A 27,531-nucleotide genomic window follows, 5' to 3' on the forward strand; every position below is an offset into this window, starting at 1 on the left:
TAAATAAACTAAATGCAAAAACAACCTAATCATATCCGAACTCCTTAAAAGTTCAACTTTACTATCAACGGACCACTTTGCTGTACAAATACTGCTCTATCATGTGAGGATGTAGGGCAACAGCGGTACAGCACCATCTTATGGTGGGAGTCTTATGAACTAAAATGCAGCATGACAGGATAAGTTTTTTTATTTTTCTTCTGTTTTATTATTACATAAAAAGGAACACAAACATTACAAAAGAAAGATCTGAAACAAGGTACAACATATGAAGAGTTCAATCCCAAACAAAAACTCCAAGAAGAAAATTAAAGATTAATGACAACTTGGGCTTTCTAGAAAACAGCAACTGACCAACTACTGAACCCGAGTGGACACAGTCATCCAGCAGGATTACTTTAACAAATAATCTGTTAGGAGGATGTGCTGATTTCCAAATGGGTATCTGTTGTTTTGGAATTAAACTTGATATACTGAAATGAACTAAAAACAGAAATCAGACAATACAAGCATAAAAAGGGAACCACAGCCTTTGAAAGTTTTAAGCCATGTGGCTTTTGTGACAGACTCATTTACGTAATGTTTCATGAGTACAAAGAGTATACATTACAGAAACCAGAGAGTAAGAATGAACACCGGTGACTTTTTTTTTTCTTCTCCCTCCCAATGTCGGAACAGAAACGCACACCCAGATTAGCCTAAGGCCCCCAAAGATTTATCCAAGTCATATCAAAACACTCAACTGTACACAAGAGGATTTGCTTTCTCATAGATCCTGAAGGATTACATCTCTGGCACTTCTAACGTCAGATGACAGATTACCAAAACTCGGCTAAAATAAAACATTGCAGTAACACGAAAGTGAAGTGCTTCCTTCAGGACCTGTTTTGTTTTGTTTTTAGTGTAAAGTAACTACACTTAGCTGTCAGATGCAATGAGGCTGCTTCACATCAAGTCCTCTGAAGATTTTCAACAGCCACACTTTTTCCTCCGGAGTTTTCTTATCAGCCTTTGATGATTAAACTCTAAATATGATTAATGGCCAGTTTCTAAACTTATTTAAATAACATATCTAATCTTCAAAATGTTCTAAGAAGCACAGACTTGCTGTGTTTTTTATGTTTAACAGGACTATAAAAAGGTTTCTGGATTGAGTTGGAAATTTCTGTCTGGGCCTGCTTTGGAGGCCTTGGAGGTTCGCAGTGCACTGCAGAGGTGGAGGAAGAGGAGGAATAGGAGGAAGGGACCGTGAAGATGATAAAGAGCAGAAGACTCTTAACCATGGGTGGTGTCATCCTCCACAAAGTCTTTGGCCTGCTCTGCTGTGATCACATCGATGTGACTCACCTAAAAACACAAAGACAGTTAATGACTAATCAATGACGTACTGACTGAGCTGTAATCGCTTTTTTAGAGAAACGCTGACAAATGTAAGAGAAATTACTATTTTCTCTGAGGAAGAACAAAGACAAACTAACTTCGAGTGCTATTGATTTAATAAAAATGGATTTATACAGAAAGCCAAATTATGGTTACAACACTGTCACCACCACTACATTTTCTCCCTTAAATCCTAAAGTTAAAGTGAAGAAAATTGATTTTGTTTTTTTTCCCCTACTAACTTTGGTAGTCTGGGCTGTGGAAGCATGAATGTGGCTTATTTTTCTTATTACTGTTTAAAAAAATAAATGACCACATGGCACTGAATACATCAAGTGCATTTGTATTTTGGGACCTCGTGGCATTATGAAGATCCCACACAGGGAAGATTAAAGCTGATTCATCCCTGAGCATATTTGGACAAGTTCAGACCCTCGGTAGAAACACAGAGACTTGGAAGGAAGACCTCACCTTGTTTCTAAACTTGACACCATAGAATTTGTCAGCAGACTCGAGCAGCTCGGGCCTGAAGGTGGTGGTGATGAACTGGGCGTGGCCTGCCAGCTCAACAATCATATCTGCAATTATAAGCAAAATGTGATCTGATTATTTCAAGAGAAAATTTTTAGATAATGAATTAAAAGAAATAAACAGTGGCTCTTTACACATTGTTTTTCAATATTTTGGCAACTGTTCTTTTAAGATAACATGCGCTTTGATTTAAAACCAGCATTAAAAACATCTGAGTCGGACAATCGGTCTCTGGCAGTGTCAAAGTTCTGTTTCATAAAATGTGTAAAGAGAATTTTATTTATTGTCAGCACAGCTGAAAGGAGCTTTTTATGCTGCCATCTTCTTTCAGCTGCTCCCTTTAGGGGTCACCACGGCGGATCACCTGCCTCCATCTCGCCCCATCCATAGTATTTTATTTCATGTCCTTCCTGCATGCCCTCCTTGACTGCATTTATGAACCTTCTCTGTAGTTTTCTGCTTTTCCTCCTGGCTGGCAGCTCCATATACAACACCCTTTGTCCAATATATCCCCTCTCCTTCCTCTGCATATGTCCAGACCGTCTCAGCCTTGTCTCTCTAAATTTGTCTCCAAACTACTTGACCTGAGCTGTCCCTCTGATGTACTAATTTCTAATCCTGTCCATCCTGGTCATTCCCCAATGAAAATTTTAGCATCTTCAGCTGTGCCACATCCAACTTGGCCTGCTGTCTTTTTGTCAGTGTCACCATCTCCAAACCATACATCGTAGCAGGTCTCACTACCATCTTGTAAACCTTTCCTTTCACTCTTCACTGCTATCCTTCTGTCACAAATCACCCCTGGCACTTGTCTGCACCTACTCCATCCACCCTGCATCCTCTTCTTCAGCTCTCTGTTGCTTTGGATGGTTCACTCTAGATATTTAAACTCATCTACCTTCACTACCTCTGCAGCTTGCTGTTACATTTGTCTCCCTCTCATAATACACATGTATTCAATCTTCCTTCTACTAACTTTCATTCCTCTTCTCTCCAGAGCATACCCACAACAGATCACAATGTCATCTGTAGTGAGAGTAGGGAGCAGGTGAAAGAGAGCCTGGAGAGATAGAGGTATGCCAATATGCTGTTATATTAGGTAGATTACACTGGTGTTTAAGTTTCTATTAATCAGGCCTACTGAACCTATATATTTAATTCCTTTAATTTCATGTGTGCACACAGATAACTCATCTTTACCTGAGACAGCCTTTCTGTGCTGAGCGTCCAGGGCCTGGTCGATCTCATCAAACAGGTAGAAAGGAGCAGGGTCACACTTCTGGATGGCAAATATCAGAGCCAAAGCCACCAGAGACTTCTGACCTCCAGACAGCTGCTGCATTTCTCTCATTTCACCTTGCTTCCCTGTAAAGGACACCTACACAAGACGTGCATCAAATTACACTATGCAGTCAAATTTTACTTGAAACAAAAACAGAGAAAGTAGTTTTTTATTATAGTCTCTGTTTTATGAAGTTATATGAATCCTCTGCATTGTTACAACAGCTTTGATAATGATAAAGATAAATTTAGCCTTAAGAGGGTTGCGCATTACTCATTGCATGACCAATCTCACCTTGGTTCTTCTCTGTGTGGGAGGACCAGAAATCATAACAGTCCAGAAATACACATTCACATGTTTCCAAACAAAGACTCAAGGAAACTCGTACACTAAGGGTATTTAAAAAGCACAATTCTACCTCAGAAACACTGTTTAAATGTCTAAATTTTATATAATGTGAAAAATTCAAGAACAGAACTTTTTTGCTCACTTAAGGTACCTTCTTCCCATTTGATTGTCTTCCATTTATTTCTTAAAAAAGTGACTTGTAAATGGTAATCAGGCTAAAAAAATAAAGTCAATCTAACAGCAGATAAAACAACTGAACTGAAAAGATCTCCTACCCTGATGCCGACTCCAGTGAACTGGTCCACTGAGGGAACGCTACTCTGTGAACCAGAGCCCCTCTCGCTGTCTGCTCCCCCCTCTCCTTCATCTTGAGACTGGCTGCCTTCAGTATCACCCTTCTTCATCACCAGCGTAGCTTTGCCACCTGGCACCAGTTTCTGGAAGACCTCACTGAAGTTCTTTGACACCTGAGTGGAGGAAAAGATGGCAAGAAGAGACATAACGTGAATTTTAGTCACACTGCTCTGACATTATTAGCAGGCACAACTAATTTTAATGTCTTAAAGAAGAAAATGGACCAAAATAGATTAACAAAAGTATATTTGTACAGAGTAAACTAATAAGGGTAACAACAGGCAAGTAAAATATTCAAATAATTAAATATTTAAATAAGTACTGAACTTCCTTCAGGGATAAAACTCTTGCCATCTTCTAGGTTTCACCTCAGCTAAAGTGGAGTCACTACACTGGACCACTTAACCATGTTTGTAGTGTTTGTTGCTTTTGAAGCATTTTTATTATGGTTTATGGTGTAATGAAGTGTACTGTTTTATTAGAGTGTTACTAAGCAATAATAAGCAGGTGTCTGAGTTTGTCTAATGCAATCCAACCACTGATGGATGAAGCTTGCTAGCCTTAGCTGATAAGTCAGCACTCCACATGCTTGTCCAAATACAATCACTTCTGATTCCACAAAGGAAATGTGGTGATGATGAGTGATTTAACTACAGGTCTAAGGGTTAAAAAAAAACAAAACAAGCTGGATTACTGAAGATTTTCATCAGAGTCTGCGCTGCACTGTACCTGTTTGAAGGTGAGCTGGATGGCCTCATACTTGCGCAGCTCCAGGACATTCATGAGCTCCATAATGGATTTATAGCCACGGTCCAGCTCATCCTGACGCTTGATTAGCTTTTCCTTCTGCTCAGAGAAGTTGACAAACTGGTCCAGGGCCTTTTTGTTGACGTGACTGTACTTCTTCAGCTCTGTGTTGCACTGCTCCAGTTTTCTGAACAACTGTTGGAGGGGTAAAAATAGGAAGCAACACATCGTTAGTTCCAGGCAAGATCAGATGTGCTGTCAGTCAGTATCTTTTGAAATATGCTTGCTTTTAGAGTTATACTGTAGATTGCTTGTAATTTTTTTCCCCATTTTTATTAGTAGACAGATTCAATTTTTTAAATCTGTTGTGCATGATTTTAGATTTTAGAAAAGAAATACTCATTAAGGTACGCACACAGAGAGACAGTGTAGGAAACTGCATGCTTGTTTCAAATTTAAAGTTTTTAAAACCTGAAGTCTCTAATTTGGCATTTTTGTTTTGTTGTTACAACTACGCAGCCAGGAAATGTTGCTCATTGCCTTCATATTTTCAGACTATTTTTCCACTCAAGGACAGGTTTCATAATGATAGAAAATGAGTTGTATCCTGCCAATTGTAGCTTCAGTTCTACATGTTTAACTAACTGACCAACATACATTCAAAATGCATTTCATGAAAGTCTTTTGTCACATCCTATTCATATCCAAAACATGACACAGCCTGATCAATTAAGAACTAGTTCAGTCTGGCCCAAAAGTGTCTCTCACTCTCTCTCCAATCTCTAAATTCACTAATGACCAAGGGAACATGAGCAAGTGCCATTATTACATGGCCCTCTCATCTACTTCTGCACTCAATGGCACCATCATGCCCCCAAGCAGTGTCCTGCGGAGAAAGATTAACTATATGGAGTGTTTATGAGCAAGTTTGAATCTATTTTTGGCATTGTCGAGGAGGGGAACTGACACAAAGCACACACATAGACACACACAGTGCATACACTCAGACACTTATCAAAGATGCAGCCAAGTCCACTCAACACACAGTCTCTGCCCCTAGTGTCTGAGTCACTGGTGAGTGGGTGGGATGTGATGGCCTTGGGCTTTATTCCTAAAGAGACCTGGCTCTAGCTGCATGTGTATGCGCAGATATTTCTGGATGGATTAAAAAAAGAAGCGCATAAAGACTGACCTCAACACACTTCATTATTGTTTGTGCTGCTGTTGTAATGGCTAAAGTGTCAAAGAAAACTGCTCATGTAAGACTGAATTTCTCTACAGGATACTGCAGTCTTTCAGCTCACTACTTTGGATTTCAGGTCACTAATTTACTATCACTGATCTCTTTAACCGCATTCTAGCCAACAAGTCAAATGTTTTCAGTAGCAAAGTCCTCTACTCTACTGAATCGCTAGTATACACAAGTGGGAAAATATATTTTTTACCTAAATTCATCAGGCAGACAGAAGGGGAGGGGGGGGAATTAAAAAAACTGTGAAATTTAAACACACGCACAACAACACTTTTTACACACCATACTCTTACACTACTCCATCTGTTCTTTACTGGGCAGGTGAATTATTATAATATCTGTGATTTCTCTCTCTCCATTATCACTTACCTCATCTGCTGATCGCATTAATATCATTAACACTGTGTCACACTGTCTATTTGCATTTCAACTGATATGCCGTATTTATATTTCTTATCATACTCCAACAGTTTTTCTTTTATGTGCATCTTTTTTTAATGGACTGTTTTATTCTGTGACTCTCTGCACCCAGAGTTTCTTTTTATTACACTGACCATGTAAAATGCACAATAATTTCCCTCAAGAATAATAAAGTTCATATTTTGAATAAACTCACACTGAACAATAACTGCCTAAAAAAAATTCTACTGTTGGCTGAGAAAGAAAGAAATTTTAAAGCAAGGGCAAGCTTGTAACAACATCATGCTCGCTTGTGTGCCTGGGCTGTGTGTGCGTTTGGAGGGGGCATGTACCTGTTTGAGTGTGAGGGTCTGGTATTTCTCAAAGGCCTCCTGAGGCAGAGAACCAAGCTCTCTGATTTTCTTCATGCACTCCTCTTTCTTCTTCAGCAGCATGCCCTGTCTGTTGGTCATTTTCTCCAGCTCCTTTGTGTCATGGTTGATGGCGTCATTCTGTTCCTTCTCTATGGTTTTCCATCGCTCCATACTCTTTATGTGCTCTTTGATCTCTGCCTCTGTCTTGTCAATCAGAGAATCCAGATCTGGGGAAGGCATTTAAGGAAGTGGCAGTTAGATTTTTGTCTACACAATGTTTTAAAAGTTACTGAAATTTGCTTCTTAAAATCAGCTGGAAAAACAGCAAAGATGGTGCGGGGAAGCTTTTTACAACCTTATTTTGGGGAAAGGTCAGGTGAAATGTTTGAGCCTTTTCTTAAATCAGACTTGGTAATTCCATACGTACAATTTTTATGTACCGGTCTCTCTAGAAATTAAAGTTAATGTTGAAGGGTGTTGAAAAAAATCCCAAAAAGCCCCAAGAATTTCAGGTTCATTAGTTAAAAGTAAGAAAACGCAATCTATTATCTAAATAACAAGGTTAAACCAATCATAATTACCTTGGTGATGAAACATTTAAAATGATGAAATGTTTGACACTTAATGCACTTTCAGATGAGTTTGCCAACAGTAACTAAAACTGGCAGTGTAGAACCTGCAGCTGTCTTTTAGCTGCAGATCAACATCTACACACCTTTGCAGAATGTGGTCACACACTGAAAAGACCTGCAGAACAAACTGGTTTGCAGATTTGCCAACTGCTTTACTGTCCACCTTGCTTATTTACAACTCGTCACAGACAAGAGAAATAAAGGTGGTGCAAAACATCTTCGAGCTAACTGTTGTACATCACTGAAATACGTAGTTAGTTAAACTGACTAGTATTACAAGAGCCAGCTAGCGAGGGCAGCAATTTTTAATCATTTTGTTAACTCCTCTGGTACATCCTTAGTTTCAGGATGGCTGCTGCAGCGCAACACTTGCTTCTAAGACTTTGTGTCATCTTCGTTCAGCAGCAGGTATTACAGCATTTGTCTTTACAGTCTTTTATCAACAGCCTACTAAATCGCAGACAATGTCATTTAAAGAAAGAATAAATGAGACTGTTTACTTGATCAAAAATGGTAAAACTGACAATAGTCAAGAGAAGATGACTGAATATAATGCCTACTTAAGAAAAGGATCATGCCGTGAGTATGTCTTTCATTAGTTAGTGCCAATGATGAAATATGAATCCATGTAAATTAAGTCTATTCAGGAACGAGTGCTTTTTGACAACTGCATTTTATCACCTCTGAGTCAGTGCACCACATTTATAGAACATTTATAAAAATGTGCGACCAAGCCGTTTGTGCAAGAGCATATTATCAAATTGTGAGTCAAACATATCAGAGCCATTTTCACCATCTGCTGGCAGTACCACCACACTAAAGGCATCCTACAGTTTCTCAATTTACACTCAGCTGATAACAACAAATTGGCCCAGACAGATAATAAATTAAAACAAAATCTCAAGAGATACAAGATTAAAATGATAAGCTGTGTTTTTTTTGTCGCTTGCATTTTAACAACAATATGCAGTGATGAGTACTACTTTCAGAGTTCATACACATATTTACCCATAGTCTAGCTATACATGAAAAATAAGACTTAAAAGTCAATGTCAAGAAATATTCGGGGCTCAGCACTGCAAGGATTGCACTTACATTTGTGAAAAAGTAGAACTGAAAGTATTTGGAGCACACATGCACAAAAACAGCAACATTCAGCTTGAGAAGCCTTTTTTTTTTTTTTTTAACTTGCCATGAAAATAACTTTTTTAAATTCCTTTATTTTTCCTGATTTATAATGAGCACACTGATAACTTTATTAAAATAACTGTATGTGATTATCAGAATATAAATCACAAATTGTGTTGCTGTCCAGAATACAGTGATCAGCTGTTCAGTTGTCTGACTTTTCTTCAAAAATTCAACTTTATCTCCTGTACAACTGTGAAACATACTTAGATTTTTTTTGAAAGCGAACAACTACAACAGAGGAACCACCAATAAAAATACACCAGCAGGATCCCCTCGAAGTTAATATATCTAAATTAAAAAGTAGGTGTAAGCTGTCCTGACATCCATCCAGATGTCTCGCACAAACATATGGATAGTCGTATTGACGAGCATATCAGCAAGTTAAAAAAAACACACCTTCTGATCGAGCCAAAGTCTCTTTGACACGTTTGTTGATGCCATCCAGCTCAGAGGTTGTGGCTGTGAGCACCGTGCCTCCCTCGGTCTCACGGAGCTCGTTTAGCTCCTGTGGAATTAAAAAAAAAATAAAATAAAATAAAATAAAGAGGGAACATCAAAATAAATAATAAACAGTTGTTTAACACCCCTCTGCCTATTTGTACAAATGAAAGCATTACTTATAACCAAGTCAGCTGTTCTCAAGACTTCATTTATAACAGAACACAATTTAATTAACGGAAAGCTCTCTAACAGCTGATAACAAAGAATCAAACCTTGCAGTTATAACTTTATAAATAGAGAAATAAGCTGGAAAATAAACATACATAGATCATGTGACAAAAATATTCTGCATGCCAAGTGCTTAAAGTGTACCTGCTCCACTTGGTCAAGGCGTTTCCTTAAGTTCTCATTGAGATACGTTTCCACTCTGGTCATTATACCCTCGAGCTTGATTCTCTCATTCAACAATTGTCTGTTGTCCTGCAATTGGACAGAGAGATCGATACAGAAAAGTTACTCATGTCTTCACCATGTGTCGAAAACCAAGACACCAGCAATTTATTTAAATATCAAATTACTAGAAACTGGTAATTTAATATTTGAAAGGGTTTTTCTTGCTTGGTGTAACACATAAGAAATCTGCTTCACAAAATGATGCTGTCAGAGTGATGGATGCACGAGGAGTGATAGCCATTTATCTAAATGCCTGCACAGTTTCTGCCTTTAACACCATCCTGAAAATCCTAAGGTGGAAGCAATATAAATTTTTCAGTCTATACAGAATAAAACCTTCTAAGAATTGTGTATACATAAATCTGCTTCAGCCGCAGTTATCCAACGTTTTGCAAAGGAACACTTCTCACTGCAAAGTCTTTGCCCACTCATGTCCCAGCAAATGCATATTAACTAAAACCCATAAAAACAAACCAGGAGTAATATAATCTGACAACTGCCAACATAGCAGAACCATACATGAAAGGCTTCATGTTGTGGGGGTGGAGTTGTTGCGCAACGATAGCAAGAATGGCTGAGAGTTCATTGAGGGGAGAGCTGAGAGCAGCTGGCCGTGAAAGAGAAAGACAGGACAATGCTGTATCACAGGAACATCCCACACACAGCTGCTGCCTGCTTCTCTCACCTCAGTCAGATCATTTGATTACACTAGGAGGAGGCAGAAAGTGAAGGGACACAGAGAAACAAATGCAGGTAAACGGCACATTCTCTGAACTTCATGTGTGGATGCTGCCACTATTTCAGATTCAACCGTATATTTCCAAGAAGGTTTTAGCATTTGAATCAGAATATTTGGTCTTCAACCAGCAGTAATTATTTCATAGGAACATTTTTCTATATAGTAAATCAATGTCAGTTATTTTACAGTGCAGAAACACTGTTATAAATTCTGCATGTACAAACACAGATTGCATGTCCACTGACCTGCTGCAACTGACGAATCTCATCGTTGAGGTCATCGACACGCCTCTGGTCCTCCAGGCTGAGCTGAGAGAGCAGATCTGTACCCAGCTCGGCCTTCAGCGACTCCCTGGTGGACTCCATGGCATGGAGGCTGGCCTCCAAACTCTGAAGGCTGCGTTGCTGGAGAGGAAGAAGGAGAAGAAAAAGTAGGACAGCATCAAGAGACGATAATGGGGACAGGCTGAACCTGAGGCAAAGACCAAGTAAAACATTACTAAGTATAGTTCATCCGGACATTGAATGCAAGGTTATTATACAAGTTTAAGTTATAATACACTGCAACAGTAGCATATTACTACCTTGGGCATGAACGTCTTCTCTGATTGCTGCCTCTTCTCCTTCAACATCTTCATTTCTGACAGAATACTGTCTCTGGATGCCTTAAACTTCCTCTGTTGTGTCTCAATCTGCTGCATCTGATTCATCAGTTGGTCAATCTCATTGTTGATGCGTGGAGAAGGCAATTAAGGAAGTATATGTCAAGTTTTACTGTAGATGAGCATTTTAATGTTCTTTCAATAGCCACTTAAGAACTGTGTTAAAAAAATCAAGATGCATTGTTAACAGGCTACTACTGTTTCCTGCAAGTACTGAGACTGTACAGTGTTCCTAAACAACGGAGGCAGTTTTGTTGAAGCAGCAAACTGGAAAGGTACTCAGATTGGATCCTTTGCCAAGGCCAATGTCATTATCTGCCATTTTAAGTGATTTGGCTATAAAATAAAAATGTGTAAAGGGTCTTCCTTTGTGCAAAAATGAACTTCAGCCTGGTAAATTTTCTGTAATCACAGTGACAGACACAAAAAGACACTGATCAGATAATGAGTAAAGTCACAGGGCATCTTGTAGGCTTTTTAGTGCTCCAATAATGTGATTGTGCTTTTAGGGAAGGAGGTGTCACTAAAATCAAAGCAGAGGATTAAGAAGGGCTGCACATGCTCATCATTAAGTTAATTTAACAGACAGGCTTATTGATCTTCAAAGGACTGCAAACCTCATGTGGGCCTCTGAGGTTTACCAGGACTCAATGAACACTAAGGCCAATCAATGTGGTGATATAAAAAGGGCTGAAGGAAAGAGGATTTCCCTGCCTGTTGACCAGAGCAGATTGAGAAAACAGATGTTTAAAAGACCATTTAATAAATGTGAACGGATGATATTTGGCTGCTAACTTCTCTAAAAACAGATTTATTTTTTATGAATAAACCTGATGAATTACCACTTAAATATAAATCACATTAAAATCAGGTGGATTTCAAATTTGTTTCACATACAAACCATATAAACTTTGACTGCAATGTGATGGAAGAATGCCAACTTAAAGTAAGAAATGGCTGAGAGCTCATGCTTACTGACAGGGCAGAGGTGGAGAGTGAACAACAAGGTGTCTTAAATAATTAATCAGTTCTCTGACTCACTGCTCTGGGGAGGGAAGTGAAGCACCATGTCATCAGCTTGCCCATTTCTCCTACTGACTCGCACACATACGTAATCACCAGGTGTTCACAGACTAAGCAGTATACGCTTTACTGACTGAGTGAGAAGCTACACACCATGACACAGGTGTGCAAACAGACATTTAATCATACTGGGCCGGAAGTAACTATATTCATAAATACATTGCACATGCAAACACAAATCCTCTGTGATCCACTTGTTTAGCCCTCACAAGCTGTCCAGCAGTGAGTCATGGCTCTGGCCGATATCATCCAACACACACTAATCCTTCTTGACCCGATTAAACCCTGCCACTGTGTCCTGACCTTGAAGTGGCTACACAACCCAGACTGATTTAATAGACAATTAAAACCAAGGTTCAGCCATGTGACATCACTGCATAACTGAGTGAGGGTGGTTTAACGTTTTGTGAGTTTTTAAACAGAAGAACAGCTCCAACACAGTGAAAAAAAAAAAAAAAAATTCAAATACTCCTTTTTAAATAGAAGATGTGCAAAGTTTGTCTCTTTCTGTTGTCAACACACTTCATGACAAATTGATTGTGCAAGACTTAAATTTGTATCCCCATGATGATGTCAGCCATAGTCAGAGGCATTATGGTTTTTAAGTCCGCTGTCAATTCATCCAACTCCCATGAATACTTCCAGGAAATTCTTCAAATTTGTCAAACCTTTCCTTGATTTGGAAGATGACTAGAATAGATTTTAGTAGTCACAGGTCAATGTTACAATTACTCCGAAATGCAATTATTGTTTTTTTTTTTTAACCATAACTGAAAAATTAATATGCCAATGTCTAGTAGAATAAAATTATGAAGTGATTACATTTTATGTCCAAGGCCAAAGGTGACATATTGTTGTGCAAAAACTATTCTGCATAATATTCACTAACTAAGAAAGGGGCCACATTTCTCTCCATCTACACTAATCTTTGGTGCCCATCTATTAAATTCTTTACAACTGCAACTTGACTGGTTAAAAGAAACACATAACCCCAAGGAAGAAAACATAGTTTGCTTTAAGAGTAAGTCGATATGAAAACTATTTTGGAAAGGCTAGTTTTAACTGAAAATCATGACTTAAAGCATTCAGACAAACAGGAGATTCTATCCTGAAAAGGGAAAGAAAATCTTCTTTGGTAACAGATATGGGAACTGATTATTAACTACCTGTCTCCAGTGTTTATGAATTTCCTAACATTTCAAAGTGGGAAGTGTCTGTTTAGTCAAGTTAGTCATTTTCAAATTTAGTCTTGAACCACACACTCCCCTTTTTCATTGGTATTCCAATCTGACTCAGCCCGTTTTCCTACTGTCGGTAAGTCTCAGCAGGGAGCCAAAAATCTTTTTCTAATTAAGTGATACTTCTGTGAATCTTTCACAAAACTTTCCATTAAACTTATCCTAAACACAGCAAACAGAAAGTAATCAATAAGACAATTCTGATGTATACCAAATTCCTCACAGATTCACTGTCACTGGTACCACAAAGAGCCTTCAGAAAATCTCTCTGAAAATTCAGGCACTTTTGAAAACCTAAGTTTGCGTGTACTCCCAATGGAGATCATGAACAAACTCATGACATGCTTTACCAGAAAGGATATGTTCAATGTTTCTGCGCAGGTTCTCATTGAGTTTGGCCTCCAGCTCACCCAGCTCCTCTTCGGCCTTCCTCATGTCTTTCTGGAGCTCCAGACGAGACTTTCTGGTATCATAGTATCCTCCTGTCAGAGCTCCACGGTGGCTTACTTGGTCACCTAGGAGGGTACAAAACAATGTAGTATTTGTATATGTGGAATATATAGGAAGGCTACAACCAGTACTCAATTTCACAAAGCCAGGTCAGGTTTCAGGTATTTTCAGAAAACACTTCCAAATATTTTCACATCTTTGAAGTATAGTGAAACTGTGATTATGATTCAGAAAGGGTAAAGTGCTAAAACTGCTACACTACAACACTCCTAACATCTTCCACAGTGCAACTGAACAAAGGTTTGACAATGCAGAACTGACAATTCCACAGTTTTTATATGCAACTTTTCTGACAAAACATGCCACAAACATGGCTGACACAGTAAATCGAAAACACAGGCCATATAATCACATTACTGTTTCCTTAGCAGAGGCTCTCTGATTCACCTTTGATCATAAAATTAGCTTCTTGATGGAGCTGCCACCTTTATTTTCTCATCTGTAGTTTTTTCATCTGAAAAACAGTTTAAGATGTAATGGGTCTTGAGGTTAAGCTTACCCTCCAGAGTTATACAATCCATGGTGAAAGCTCTTGCCAGCTGGGTGGAAACCTCCATGCTACGACAAATGAGGGTCTTCCCAAACACGTGCTTGAAGGCTTTGTCAAAGTTGGGGCTGTAGCGCAGCTTGCTGATCATTGGAATGGCATCCTGATGGAGAAAAACAATCAGTATGAATACACGTTAAATGTTACATATTGAAACAAAACTGTCTGTGGCAAGCTCGATGAAAAAATGAGGGTGCTCATTTATTGTGACATTATATCCAATAGGATGAAGACGATTAAATAAGGGTAAATAAACAGTTGCTACATCTCATGGAAAAAAAGATTAAATGTATTTAAAATAGATGAATACCGTTTCTTTAAATGTTGCTTTGCTGTCATTTATCCCCCATTTGCTGTTAGAGTCAACATTTACTACATAAAAAGTATCGGGTGCGATTCATGTCAGGTACTTACGTTGGTTTCTGGGTAGGCGGTGTCTCTAACGTCAAGCTTACTCAAAGGTAGGAATGTGACCTCTCCAGGCAGGTTCATTTTGTTGAACTCCATGAGTATTTTAGTGCTCACTTCATCAGTCTCCACAATGTGGTAAAACAGCCTGAAAAACAAGTTGTCCCTTTTACTACAAATCATGTCTATCGACAAGCAAAAAATATCTGTAAAATGTACAACACCTTTGAGTTTCCACGAGTAGACATGAAAACTCATTTCTGACATTTAAACTTCAAACTGGTTCTAAAGATACAGAAGAAAGAAATTGATTTTAAAAAGCCCAAGGCATATGGTATACTGATACTACAAAACAGGTGAACAACTTTATACCAAACTTTTTAAATGTATATTTCATTCTGACTGGTCTGCTGGCTTCCCACATAACAACCTACTCCTTATACCCACTGGCCACATTTGTATAATTTTGCAGAATAAAGGATGTGGAGCTGAAAAGTGTTGTTTCCAAGTCAGCCTCCATAGACATTTGAATGAAAATCTAAAAGCAATCCACACCTGGTTCCAGCTGTAACCTCCACACAGGTGTAAAAGGCAGGCTCACACTCAAAGTTATTCATGACAATGCCATGATAACCATTGATGACATGTTGGTTGATGCCCTTGCGACGGAAATGCTCGAGGACTTTGTTAATGCTGTCAATCCCGTTCAAAATTGCCTGGAGGAACATTAGAGACACAAAAGGAATAATGATTAGAGTAATGATTAATATGAAACAGATAAAAATTGACTTTGACCATATAAATGATAAAAATATATTGCATAAACATTAAAATAACAGTTACAACAGTCTAAGCAGAGATCCACTCTATTAAGCCTCCTCAAACTCTTCTAGGAGAAGAGTTGAGAGCAAATCTGTACAGCACATCCTGGGTGTGCGCCAGGGTCTCCTTCCTGTAGCACAGAAACATCTCACCTATGAGCCATCCAGTAATGCTAGTTAAATAAAGTACCTCAACTGGTTCCTTTGATGTGGCTATACTCTGAGCCCCTCCCAAATGATGGAATTCCTCACCCCATCTCTTTGGGAGGAAGATCACTTGTATCCATCTTATTCTTTCAGTAACTGGTCACAGCTTGTAGGTAGAACACGGATTGACCAGCCTTTCCTGCTCAGTTCCCTCTTCACCCCAACAGACCATTCTATCTGTCAATCTCCCACTCTACCTCCTCTTGTGAACAAGCTCAAGAAAAACTTCTCCCTAATCTGGAGCTGGAAGTTCACCCTTTACCAGCTGAGAATCAATGTCTCAGACTAAAGTTACAGTATGTAAAATTTCACTGAATTCTGTTTTCTTACCCCTCCAAATTCAAATGCACAATCCTAGCTACGGTGGCTGCTGTAGGACAAGCAACGCTTGCCAGCATCCATCTGTAGTGAGTGTAGGCTGTCAGCCTGCTATTTACCTCAGCTGTCTATGTGTCAATGTCTATTTACTCTTTAAAGCATTTTTATGTGTTACAGCCCTGACTACAGTTCAGGAGACGAGGCTTGACGTGAAGAGAAAGAAGATGACATTTTATCCAGATGCCAGTTGCGTGGTCTCTTTCTTTCATATTTTTGCTTCTTTGGTGAAGTGGACCCCCTTCTCAGATGATAAAACATAGGTATGATCCTTCATATCTCGAGTCTGAAGGTGCAGACATGAATTAAACGTTGCCTCCACAGCACATGATTGTCCACAAGTTCTTGTCTCTGCCTTTGGCATACTATATTTGTGGCCGGTCTCTACCCACATACATAAAATGCAATTAGGCAGAATGCCAATGTCCATCTCAGCTACTGTATTCAAGATGGTGGGGCAACATTATGGCTTCCACAAACCAGCATCCGCAGCCATGTATTTTTAGTGGATTAATTCAAAGCTTATAATAATGCAACAATTTGTTGGAAGACGTAATCACATACTAATCAACATATATTTGTGTGTGCCACATTCTTTTTTACATTAAATGACCTCAAAAAACAGCTGACTATGCCTTTAAGGTGCCAATTCTCATCACTGCCATGTTGCATATAGCTGAAAACCACCCTTCTGCACAACAACCAATCATCCACAAAATGCAAAGATCCGATCATGTATGATTCCATGCCTGTGGTGCGGGTGGCCTAAAATATCTTTAAAAATTTTTTAAATAAATAAATAAATAAAATTCTGTTATGAACAGAATCTGCGACAAAGGGTACCACTGCTGAAGTCGAACGCCAACAGTGATTGAGTCTAACTATGACAAAATGTTTTGATGGAAATGTGCTCACAGTAACATAATTTGAAGGAGCTGTACCTTCACACCTATGCAAAATAAAAGGGGGGGAAAAAAAAAAAAAAAAAAAAAACAGCGTAGAAAAATAAATTCATATTGTATGAGCCATGAAAAAAAAGCTCTGTATTATCCCAATTGCGCAATGCTCCACTGAAGTATACACTGCAAATATAAAATGTGAGGGGATGGATACAGACCATCAAAGGCTGGAGACAGATGAGTCAGCCAGGACTAATGTAAGAAAAATAAATGTAGGACATTTGTCCATGAAGCTAAACACAGCCTCCTTTCATCTGGGCAGACATTATTCAGAAGTGATATTTGATTGATGTATATGCCCAGAAGAAATGACTGGATGAGGCAGAGAGGAGTGAGTCATATGTAAATTTAGCTAGCTATCATAAGGTGCCAGCAGCGAGGTAGATGAATGATTCCATTTGATATACCTATTCTGACAACTGGCTGAGTCACAAAGTGAGTCCATCGCCATATTAAGGTGGGCTCGTTTAGAGAGTGAGGCACCTTTTCTTTTTTTTTTTTTTTAACTTGGGATTTGATTTATCTTCACTTGCCCATTCCCTCTCTAACAGCTCTTCTGTATGTAAGTGCATGTGTGAACTATAATATATGTGCAGCATGGAAGGTCTACCTGTGGCTTACAAGTGTCATCCTGGGAAAGAGGAAGATAAATCCATGTACTCTGTGTGTGTGTGTCCAAGTAAAAGGATTACTTTTCAATCCTCTGAAAAAAAGAGTTTCCATTTCTGTGCCCATACACACACAGCCACATCTTTCACTTGCATCCAGGTGGAAGCATTAGGGATCCTGTAGTTGCATTATGCACGTCAATAATTATGCAGTCATGCACAGTGACACGGACCTTGCCGGTGGCTGCTCTGAGGAGCTGCTGTTTCTTCTCCAGGTCCTCTCGTTTGGCTGCCAGGGCCTGCTGCTCTGCGTTCTCCTCACGCCACAGGTAGCTGGGCAGATACAGAGAGTCACACACTGTTACACTTATGTCACCAGAAACACTAAAACGCAAGCGCAGTCATGATACTAACGGAAAAAAAAAAAAAACCTTCCAACTATAACTCTCTTTTATAAAGGGTTACATCTTTTATCTCTGCATTGACTCATCATTGTTTTTTTTTTTAATATTTGTAAAACATACAAACTACAAAAGGGAAACTCAAATTTTACATTTATCGGGTATTTCTCCTACTAAAAATGTGAAGAAAAAAAAGGAAATGGTGCTGCTTTAAGGACCATATCCTTTTGAAATGGAATATGTAACTGACACAGCTTCTGATTAATGGTTTGAAATAGGTCTGCAACGATCGATTATTTTAGTAATCGAGTAATCAAATAAGAAATACTTGCCTTCTTAACAGTTCACCTGCATATTTTAACTTCCATATATTTACTGCAGATTTTTTGCTGTGTGAAACAAACAGCAGTGGATGGAGCAGCTACAAAGATCTCTTTTCTTCACGTTAACGCTTGCTGATCCGGTAGTTGATGAAGGTCCTCCAGCTGTTTCCCAGTAAAGGTTTTAATGGTGGTTACGCTAGTAAAACGTTTCCTTTCGCTCCACTGTTCTCGATAACGGCTCCGCCTATTTGTGGGTTCTCGTCGCTAGTGCTAATGGCAGCACCGGCTAGCAAACTGTGCTCATCCATTAGCTAACAACTGAAATTCTCAGCCCAGCAAGCACAACACAACACAACACACACAGTGTAGAGAGCAGTGGAGGTGTGGAAAAAACGTGTTGGTTAAAGGTCGTTCTTCCAAATGACAGAAATCCATCACAGCGTTGGAGAACTTTAATGCTGCTCCGCTTACATGGGCACACCTGAGCACTGCAGAGTTTAAATGAAGCATCTAAGCAACGAATTTGTGTCATGGATTTTTTATAATCTAATTGTTTGAGAAACTCGAGAAATTGTTGCAGCCCTAGTTTGAATATATATTCAAATATAAATGAATATAAATAAAGATACAGACTGTGACCATTATCTTCAAGTAAAAATAAATCCTCTCAATTCCCTGCCAAACCACCTCATTGTTCCTGTTAGAGTAAATTCATCATTTGTTCTCATTTTTAGATCTATTACTAATAGCTTGCAGCTGTCATTCTGCCTTCTCACCCGACAGGCTGAGCAGAGGATCACAGTGAAGGCTGCATAGTTAAAAATCTGACAAACTATTCATGGAATCTGTTTTACACTGTGACAGCAATAACGGTTTTGTTGAATTTAATAGAATTCTGTTTAAAAAAAAAAAAAAAGATCACAACCTCTTTTTATGCTTAAGGCAAATTATCCATTTTGAGTGTCATTCCTAATAATAGTTGGAGAGGCCTGAATATGAATGGTGCCTTTGTCATGCTTCAAGAAGCAGAGAACAATATTTGATGTTTTCACTAAAAAGGTGCAACACAATTCAGCCACCCCGAAGGACCTTTTAAAGGCAAGGATACTGCAGCAACAGAGGCCCGAGGTATCATCCTATGTGTTACATAAACACACCTCATTGTTTAAGTGGACTGAGAAAGCCTGGTGATATTCACAGCAAACAATACACTGGCATCTAACTACAAATTGCCAAGCGGAAATAGCATACTGGCTTAAAGAAAAGCTGAATAACCTTTCAACTCAATTCAAGATGTAGGTCTCACTTATGTAAAGCTTCATTTCCTCACAGGATGTCATCTAATATTCAAAACTGCACATTAAAAAAAAAAAAAAAAAAAAAAAAAAGAAAAGAAAAAAAAAGCTCAAAATATGACTGAATTTTATAAATTAACTCAAAGATGTAAGGTCAAAATGAAGATTACATCCAAAGATGAGGTTCTTACTTTCTTTCGCTCTGCAGTTCATCTTTCTTGTTCTTCACTTCATAATACTTTTTGTCCAGCTCCTCGACACGGGTCTTGACTTCATTCAGATCTTGATCAAGTTTCTAAAGACACAAGTTTGAAAGTTTGAAATCAGACACACTAACCTGCCAGGATATCAGATCAAAACTGAAGAAACCTTTTCCAACCCAAATACATCACAGCATTTCATTTTGAGTTAATCTGAAATAAATTAAATTGTATTCCTAAATTTTACATTATCAGCCAAGTATCAGTCATTGCCATGTTGATAGATGTTTTTCTTTTGTATTACATCAACTTTGCACTCATTGTTCACATTTTGTATGATGAAAAGTCTGAAAATGTTTATAATGAAGATTTCTATTTTCCCCTGCAGAATTTACCATCTCTTCAAGTTATATGCACAAGATCACAAATTCCTAAAATAAATTTGAGGGAAAAAGAAGTATAGCTCAGTATGTTCTAGCAAAAATATAAAAATATGAATAATAATAATAAAAAAAAAGTAAACCAAAACTCCCTGTGCAGTTCTTTTTCATGGAAAACTGGAAAAGCAGCCTCTAAAACCTCTAGAAAGAGTTCTGAACTGTCTTACGTTGTACTGCTCAAGGTTCTTCTCCTTGTTTGCCTCTGTGTCCTCCAGGTCTTTGTGGATGGCAGCAATCTGCCTCTTTTTGTCATTGATGGCCTGGTCCAGAGACTTCAGCTCCTTCTTGATCCACTTGTCCCTCTCCTCCTTGGAGGTGAACTGACTGCCACGACCCTGTTTGGCATACAAGTCTGTCCTCTCTTGTGTAGCTTGGGCTAATCTGCAAGACCGAGAGGGGGTGGGGGGGTTCATTGTCATAGACTTAGAAACTGAAACACTGGTTCTAACAAGCTGCAGCATCAATAGTTTATAACATGCTTTTCCAAAGCAAACTGTGCATGTTCATCAGACATTTCTCTATACTTCTCTACTTGCTCTAATCAGTTACAACCACATAATGCAGCATACAATTTAAAAAAAAAAAAAAAAAAATGAATAGTTTTCTCTGGTTCTCCTTCCTGCAATTAAGGCATCCAAATGTTTGTAAAACATGTATAACAAAATACTTTGTAAGAGAGTTCACAAATATTTCATGTGAAGAAATATTTAATTTAATCTCCAGCTATCAAAATATATTTAACTTGGATTGACTGACTCATTAAGTCGTCGGCCGCTGGGTGAATGAAAGCTGAGAATGAGTCATTCCTACCTGGAGATGCCCCGCTCCTCCTTTTCCTTGACCATGTTGAATTTGGGTTCAGTCTCCTGCAGCTCTTTTTGCTTCTCCTCAATTTTCTCCAGGAGCTTCTGACGCTCCTTCAGCAAGCGTTTCTAGAAGAGCAAGAACAGACTATTTTTCCAACAAATGTTACAAATGAGAGGTTAAGAAAAGAAACTAGTTAAATGTGGGAAGTGTTGGCTGTCCATTCTCCCCCCCCATAGTTTGATCAGCCACCTCAAAGCTGATGAAACCAGGGTCCCCTGTAGCTAGAGAGGCTTTTCATTTTGCTCCAATAACTTTTGGCTGGTGTTGTGCCAGCAGTAGCCAGGTGGGCTTAATCCAACCACTAGCCAGCACGCTGCCTGGGACCCACCATGAACCATACGGACTGAGCCAATAGAGCTGTTATGTATAATTATCGTCTTCATACTCGCATGTGCACACAAACACCAGGCCATATGGAGAGAGAGCCATGCCAACTCTGTACACAAAACCTCATGCCAGGGATGATGTATAGTGAAGCTGTGAGCAGAGTCTGATATGCAACCTGGTGCTTACTCTGTTTTCATTCTCAACTCATCCCATAAGCCAAATGCACATTTTTTGCATTGGCTGCCATGTTTTAAAATCAATCATGATATGGCTATTCTATGAATACTGGACGCACTGTAACATATAGAAATAGGAAAATATACTAAATTGTTTAAAGCGATTAAAAACTAGCATGCATTACATGAAGCAAATATCTTTAAAACACCTTAAACAAAACCGTACATTATCAATTTTGTCAGACTAAAGCACTTAATTATTTTGATCAGTGCTTTTTGACTAGCTGATAAAGTCATATGCTGGTTTACTTTTTCGTATCTGGACATTCTGGGATTCATATCACTCTAGATTAAATAAATTTAGATTATTTTTTACTCTTTTTTTCAGAGCCTAACTCATGATTTGGGATTTCTCTTATTATAAACAGACCCTAAAATAACTCACTTATTTAAATAATAAGAAAAACCTGACAGACATCTTGACAAAATTCTTGAAAAGTAAAGCAACTGTGGAAAAATATCCCCATTTCCGGCTATACCACAAGAGTGATTAAAACAGTAAAGACTACCATCCTTTTCTTCATACAGAGATGGTAATGGGAAAGAGGCAGGGGGAGTGTTGTTGGTGAAGCGTCACATGTTCGGAGTGACGCAGATGGGAGGCTTCCGTACCCTCTGTTCGCTGTTGCCTGCCAGCTCATCCTGCAGGTCCTTGGCCTTCAACTCGAGCTTGGTCCTCTGCTTGATCTGCTCCTGGCGCTCCGCCGACAGCTGCTCTCTCTCCTCCTTCATTGCAGAGATCTTAGACTTCAGCTCTCGCACAACACGCTCTGTTTCCTACAAAGAGGAAGCCAAAATAAAGAGACAGGGTATGAGATTGCCCCCCCCTCATCCACAGGAAAAACAATCCAAAAATGTCTTTGATATATTTAGATATGTGCTGATATACTAACTGCTTGAAAAAGGTCAAGAAGATATTAGATGCAAAGATAATATAGAAAAATTAATTCTACTTGCATTTTACTGGCTGAATGTCTGCAGTTCTGGAACCTTTAGTGTAACAATTTTGCCTCATTTCCACTAGTACCTACACAGCGCGACTCAACTTGGCATGATTTGTAGGGTTTTTCATTAGGTCCTGGTACCAGGTACCTTTTTACTACCCACTCAGCTGGGGTTCCAAGCAATCTGAAAATGTGATGTCGAAGAATAGCATGCCACTGATTGGCCAGGGAGTGTCATCACTAGCTGAGTCATAAGAGCATCTCCTTCACCAGAATCAAGCGTGTCATTTTTAAAACCCAAAAGCGAGGTAAATGGAGACACGCAAATCAACACTGGTCCAACAAGGTGCAAAGGTTTCTGTGCTTGGTGGCAGATGAGAAATAGGAAAGTGTATCAGGAGGTCTCCAAGCTAATGGCAGTGTTTGAGTCACATACAAATTACGTCAATTGACTTCTGTCCTTGTTGCTAAATTGACTCCACCCACATTGAGGTGGTACACAGTTGTAATGGAAACAAAACCAAACCGTGCCATGTTGAGTCGTGCTGAGTAGGTAATAGTTGAAACGCGGCATTTGTTTCTAAACAAAATCAAATCCTGACAATATCGACAGATGAATTTGTTACTCAAACCATAGTTGTTTAAGTTCAGTCTTACCTAAATATAACAAAGTATGAAATTGGAACAGTTATCAGAATACAAACACAACATTCAAGAACATTATGTAAAAGCATAAAATGTTTTAACATCATTTTAAATACAATTCTATGATGGTTATTTTTACTCCCACCAATCCTAGACATGGTTATCCTTATTTACCTCCACTTTGTCTCGGGCATCTTGCTGAGCGTCACGCAGTTGTCTGGACTTGTCTCCACAGGTCTCTCTCTTGGTGGACAACTATTAAGGACCCAAACAAAGTACAAACATCTTGTTACTGAAGCAGTACAGTCTACCTGGTTCTAGCATTATTTCATATTTAAAAAAGGATCACTCATTTGCCCATCACATCACACTTTTAATTAAGTCCATAATGCAAGAGTAGGAATGTACCATTGCCCATCATGGGTTACATTCTCACACCTGTATCAAAATACAGAGGAGTCTATGTTTTTTTTTTTTTGGATGTTTGGTTCAGCATTTTCTCAACTTTGTTACCTCATCCAGTTTGGCACGGGTTTCATTCAGCTCCTGGTTGTAGATGGTGTACTCCAGAGCTCTTCTCATTTTGTCCCACTTCTGGTACTGAGCCAGCTCTTCTTTCTCATCTTCCAAGGTGTGCAGACGCTCCTCAATGTATTTCAGCAATTCATTGATCTTCTCTCGCTTCCCCTCTGAGGAAAACAAACACTGGATTGTTTTCATTCTTTTTTAAATCTTCTCCACTAAAAGGTGGACAAAATTTGGGGGATTTTTTTAAATATATAAACAATGAATAAACGTGTTATGGTCATGCACAACTGTGACTGATGGAAATCAGATTGGTGGCGCTATAAGACAATGGAGTGGCATTTATATTGCATGTTTTTAGTCTTACTGAACGCACAAACACCTTTAAACTACAAGTAACCATACATGCATAGCACATTTCTTTTCACCATACACTTAAGCACTTTGTCTACCTCACTCCAATTTAGAATCACCAATTAACTCAACACGCTGGAGGGAGAAAGGCCCCAGTGAGGGTTCAAACTGTGAGGCAACAGTGCACGATACAAAGTACAAAACTTTCTAGTTTAAGCAAATGCAATATACTAACAAAACTGTTCAAAGACAGACAAATTAAAAAAAGATAATTCAACAGAGGTATAAAATGAAAGGCGTTCAAAAGCTTTTACCCGTCTCCTTCATGAGGGAAATACTCTCCTCTTTGCGTTCATCATACACCCGTGTTCCCGCCACCTCTCTCAGCAGCTTTAGACGCTGGGAGTCGGGTGCTGTGGCCATTTGGTTAATCTGTATGAAAGAGCAAAATATGGTGAATTTTCTAAATATCTGGTGTGCCTGTAAGATATTCCTATCAGAAAATAAAATTTGGGAGATAATAATTATAAAAATCAACACCAATTTTTTAGTCTACTAATACTGTTAGAATTTTTACACAACAGAATAAGGAACATAAATAGTTTAACCAATTAGTATTATGGATGCTGACTAGTGAGGGCAGCGGTGTTTTATTGTATATTTGACTAGATAAGGCACTGCACTCCTCTCTCACCTTTCCCTGCTTGACAATGTAGTAGGGGTTACTGCGAGAGAAGCCAGCACTCTCCAAAAGGTTCATGACATCATTTTTACTGCAACAAGAAGAGTACATGGAATAGATGGAATCACGTGTGTAGTAATATGCTATGACAAAATTAACATAGACAGTTGATCCATAGCAATACTTACGTCACCATCTTCTTGTCTAAGAAATACTGGTCCTTCTTTGCGCCAATGACACGGCGAAGGGAGACCTCCTCTTTGTCAATCTGGAGAGAGATGTATTTATCACTGGTCAAGCTGAGAGTCACACAGAGCGGGATAATTGGCTGGTTGTGCCACAGTATCACCAGGCTGCAAGATTTCATAAACATCCGGCCTTCATCATCAGAATAATAAGCACTGTGTGACTGAAGGCAGTGAGGTGCAATCAGTGGTCATCGTAACAGTTATCAGGAGAGACTTCAATGTGAAATAAACAACTCAAATTGGACCAAGAATGTTGACTGTTTTAAAGTTCAAGTTTAAGAGTCCTGTTACAAAAGCAAGTGAACGGGGGTGACGCTGCTAATCTTAAAGCTCTTTTTGGAGTAATTTTCTTTTATAGTTTTTAATTTTATTTTGAGGTTAGCTTGAACAATGTAAACAAGTATGCAAATTTCATTGTCAAACAAATATCAGCAGTAAGAAAAGAACATATAATCATATGCACATTTAGCCACAAGCTGCCCAATCCAATGGACTTTTTATCTATCACATACACACATAAAACATTGAATATTACTGGAAAGGTCTACGGAAAAGTTTAAACAAAATCATAGTGGAATCAACCATCAAGCAGAAAATACAGTAACAGGATGAATATGAAATATTTGTCATTCCTACCGGCAGCCGGTTGTCAGAGTTGTCAAATATAATCTCCACAAAAGCCGAAATGACACGTGGACCAGTTCCCTCCTACAGAGAGAGAGAAAAAGCATTTTTAAACAATAGTTTAAGTTTGTTTTCCTGCACAGAGAAACTTCTGGCATCCACCAAAGAGGTTTTCGTAATACTGTAATAAAATTTACTTAAAAAGAAAAAAAGAAAAAACATTTTTGCCAGTAGGTGTTTCATTTACTTTAGCATATTAAATATTTTGTTTATCAAACAGGTAGAAAAATATGCGGATTTCTGTCATATAAGGTGACACAGAGTCAGTTTATTAATTGATTATTTACCAATCATGCTTACATGTGAAGCCTCCCACCAAAGGCCCATTTTAAGCCAGGAAATCCCCAATGTTGTAGGTCTCACATTACCCTGTACTTACATGGAGCAGGGCCAGGCGCTGCTCAGGTCGCAGGTGGCTGAATTCATCACTTAGCACAAACTGGATGGCTAAAAAAAAAAAAGAGTCAGAGTTTTAGACAACAAACAACAATGCCAAAGACATGGTTAATTTCTGTATGGCAGCATGTTTTGAGGCTTCATACCATAGAAAAAGTTACTTTTTCCTGACCCATTTCTTCCAACTGTAAGATGACGAGAAAAAACAAACAAGATGAGGATATGGTGCCATATAACACAACAAGCATCCTAAAAACCCCTTGGGTACATTCAATCAATTCATTGCTCTTTTCTTTATTGACTAGCAACTCGGGTACAATACAAAATAATTAGTGAAAGGTTTAGATGAGCACATACTCACCAATGACATTGTGCTTTGGACTAAAAGGGTCTACCACAGTTTGGTCCCTGTAACTTCGGAACCCCTGAATGATCACCTACACAGGAAACCGGAGACCACCGTGAACACACAGACCACTACATCAACTATTTTAGTGCAACATTAACGACACACTGTAATTTAATATGGGTATAAGAAGGGAGCTCGCCTCTCCCGAGTCCAGGAATATTTATAAACTCAACGTTTGTAACCTGGGTATGCTGAGTAGCTGCATCACATGTAAAAATGGGTAACAGGGCCTTCAATGATGTTCATTCTGACTGATGGGCTACCGCTACTTTTATTTGGGACATTTTTGAAGGTTTTAAACACAACCATACCAAGTTTGCCTTCAACAGTACTGTGAATTCTCATATTCTGCATGATATGCAATATTATACTTTATAACAATTGTGAAAATAAGTATTTAAATCCGCTAATCTAAGGCTAGCCTTGTAGCGTTAGCTTAGCATCTCGAGAAGGGGACGGGCAATTGAATTCTATACTAATTCAAATAGCGCTAGCTAACGTTAGCTAGATAGCTACGCAACTTGTGCCGTTTATACAGTGCCTATGCACAGCTTTGCAACCCAATCAACGTTATAGTTTATGTGAAGCCTCACTATTAATATATTTATCATTCAGTGGAAAAACGGTAAGCTGGCCTAATTATTGTTATTAGGCCACTAGCAGTCGGTAACACGAACCAGTCTGGTCTCGTTAGCTTACCTGTTTAATATACATGGCTGCTTATGCAGGGCGTCTCCTCTGCAAATTTGGAGATGAAACCCTCCCTGCGCCAAGCTGGAGTAGCCACAAATGTAATAAGCCGAACTTAACAATCAAACTGTTGCATTAAAAATCATAAAATACTGCAAGGCAGGAAAGAATAACATGGAAAATGGCGGCGGGGGCGGGATAGAATGGATCGTACGATTTTGTGAAAAAAAGGGGTTGAAAGAATATACTTACCCTAAATTGTGTGTGGAAACGAAATCATTCTTACGTAAGGTAACAATGAAAATAAAACATGCATGTATCTATG

At 38.7% G+C, this 27,531-nt stretch overlaps 1 protein-coding gene across 1 annotated transcript; it reads right to left on the minus strand.

The window, feature by feature from the left end:
* Positions 1 to 654: 654 nt before the first annotated feature.
* Positions 655 to 27,392, minus strand: smc3 (structural maintenance of chromosomes 3). Its single transcript, XM_030727631.1, has 29 exons — positions 27,216 to 27,392; positions 26,469 to 26,544; positions 26,254 to 26,292; positions 26,091 to 26,158; positions 25,664 to 25,735; positions 24,968 to 25,047; positions 24,792 to 24,870; positions 24,412 to 24,529; positions 23,732 to 23,907; positions 23,393 to 23,473; positions 22,242 to 22,406; positions 21,010 to 21,131; positions 20,367 to 20,580; positions 19,751 to 19,854; positions 17,774 to 17,873; positions 15,126 to 15,286; positions 14,577 to 14,718; positions 14,115 to 14,265; positions 13,468 to 13,620; positions 10,707 to 10,858; positions 10,369 to 10,527; positions 9,304 to 9,411; positions 8,887 to 8,995; positions 6,647 to 6,894; positions 4,625 to 4,837; positions 3,817 to 4,008; positions 3,112 to 3,289; positions 1,852 to 1,958; positions 655 to 1,347 (listed from the first exon to the last, which is right to left on the minus strand). The coding sequence occupies exons 1-29, from the start codon at positions 27,228 to 27,230 to the stop codon at positions 1,276 to 1,278; spliced, it is 3,654 nt and encodes a 1,217-aa protein (XP_030583491.1). The 5' UTR covers positions 27,231 to 27,392; the 3' UTR covers positions 655 to 1,275.
* Positions 27,393 to 27,531: the final 139 nt, after the last annotated feature.

Source organism: Archocentrus centrarchus, chromosome 1, assembly GCF_007364275.1.
Source record: "Archocentrus centrarchus isolate MPI-CPG fArcCen1 chromosome 1, fArcCen1, whole genome shotgun sequence".
NCBI classification, from domain to species: Eukaryota; Metazoa; Chordata; class Actinopteri; order Cichliformes; family Cichlidae; genus Archocentrus; species Archocentrus centrarchus.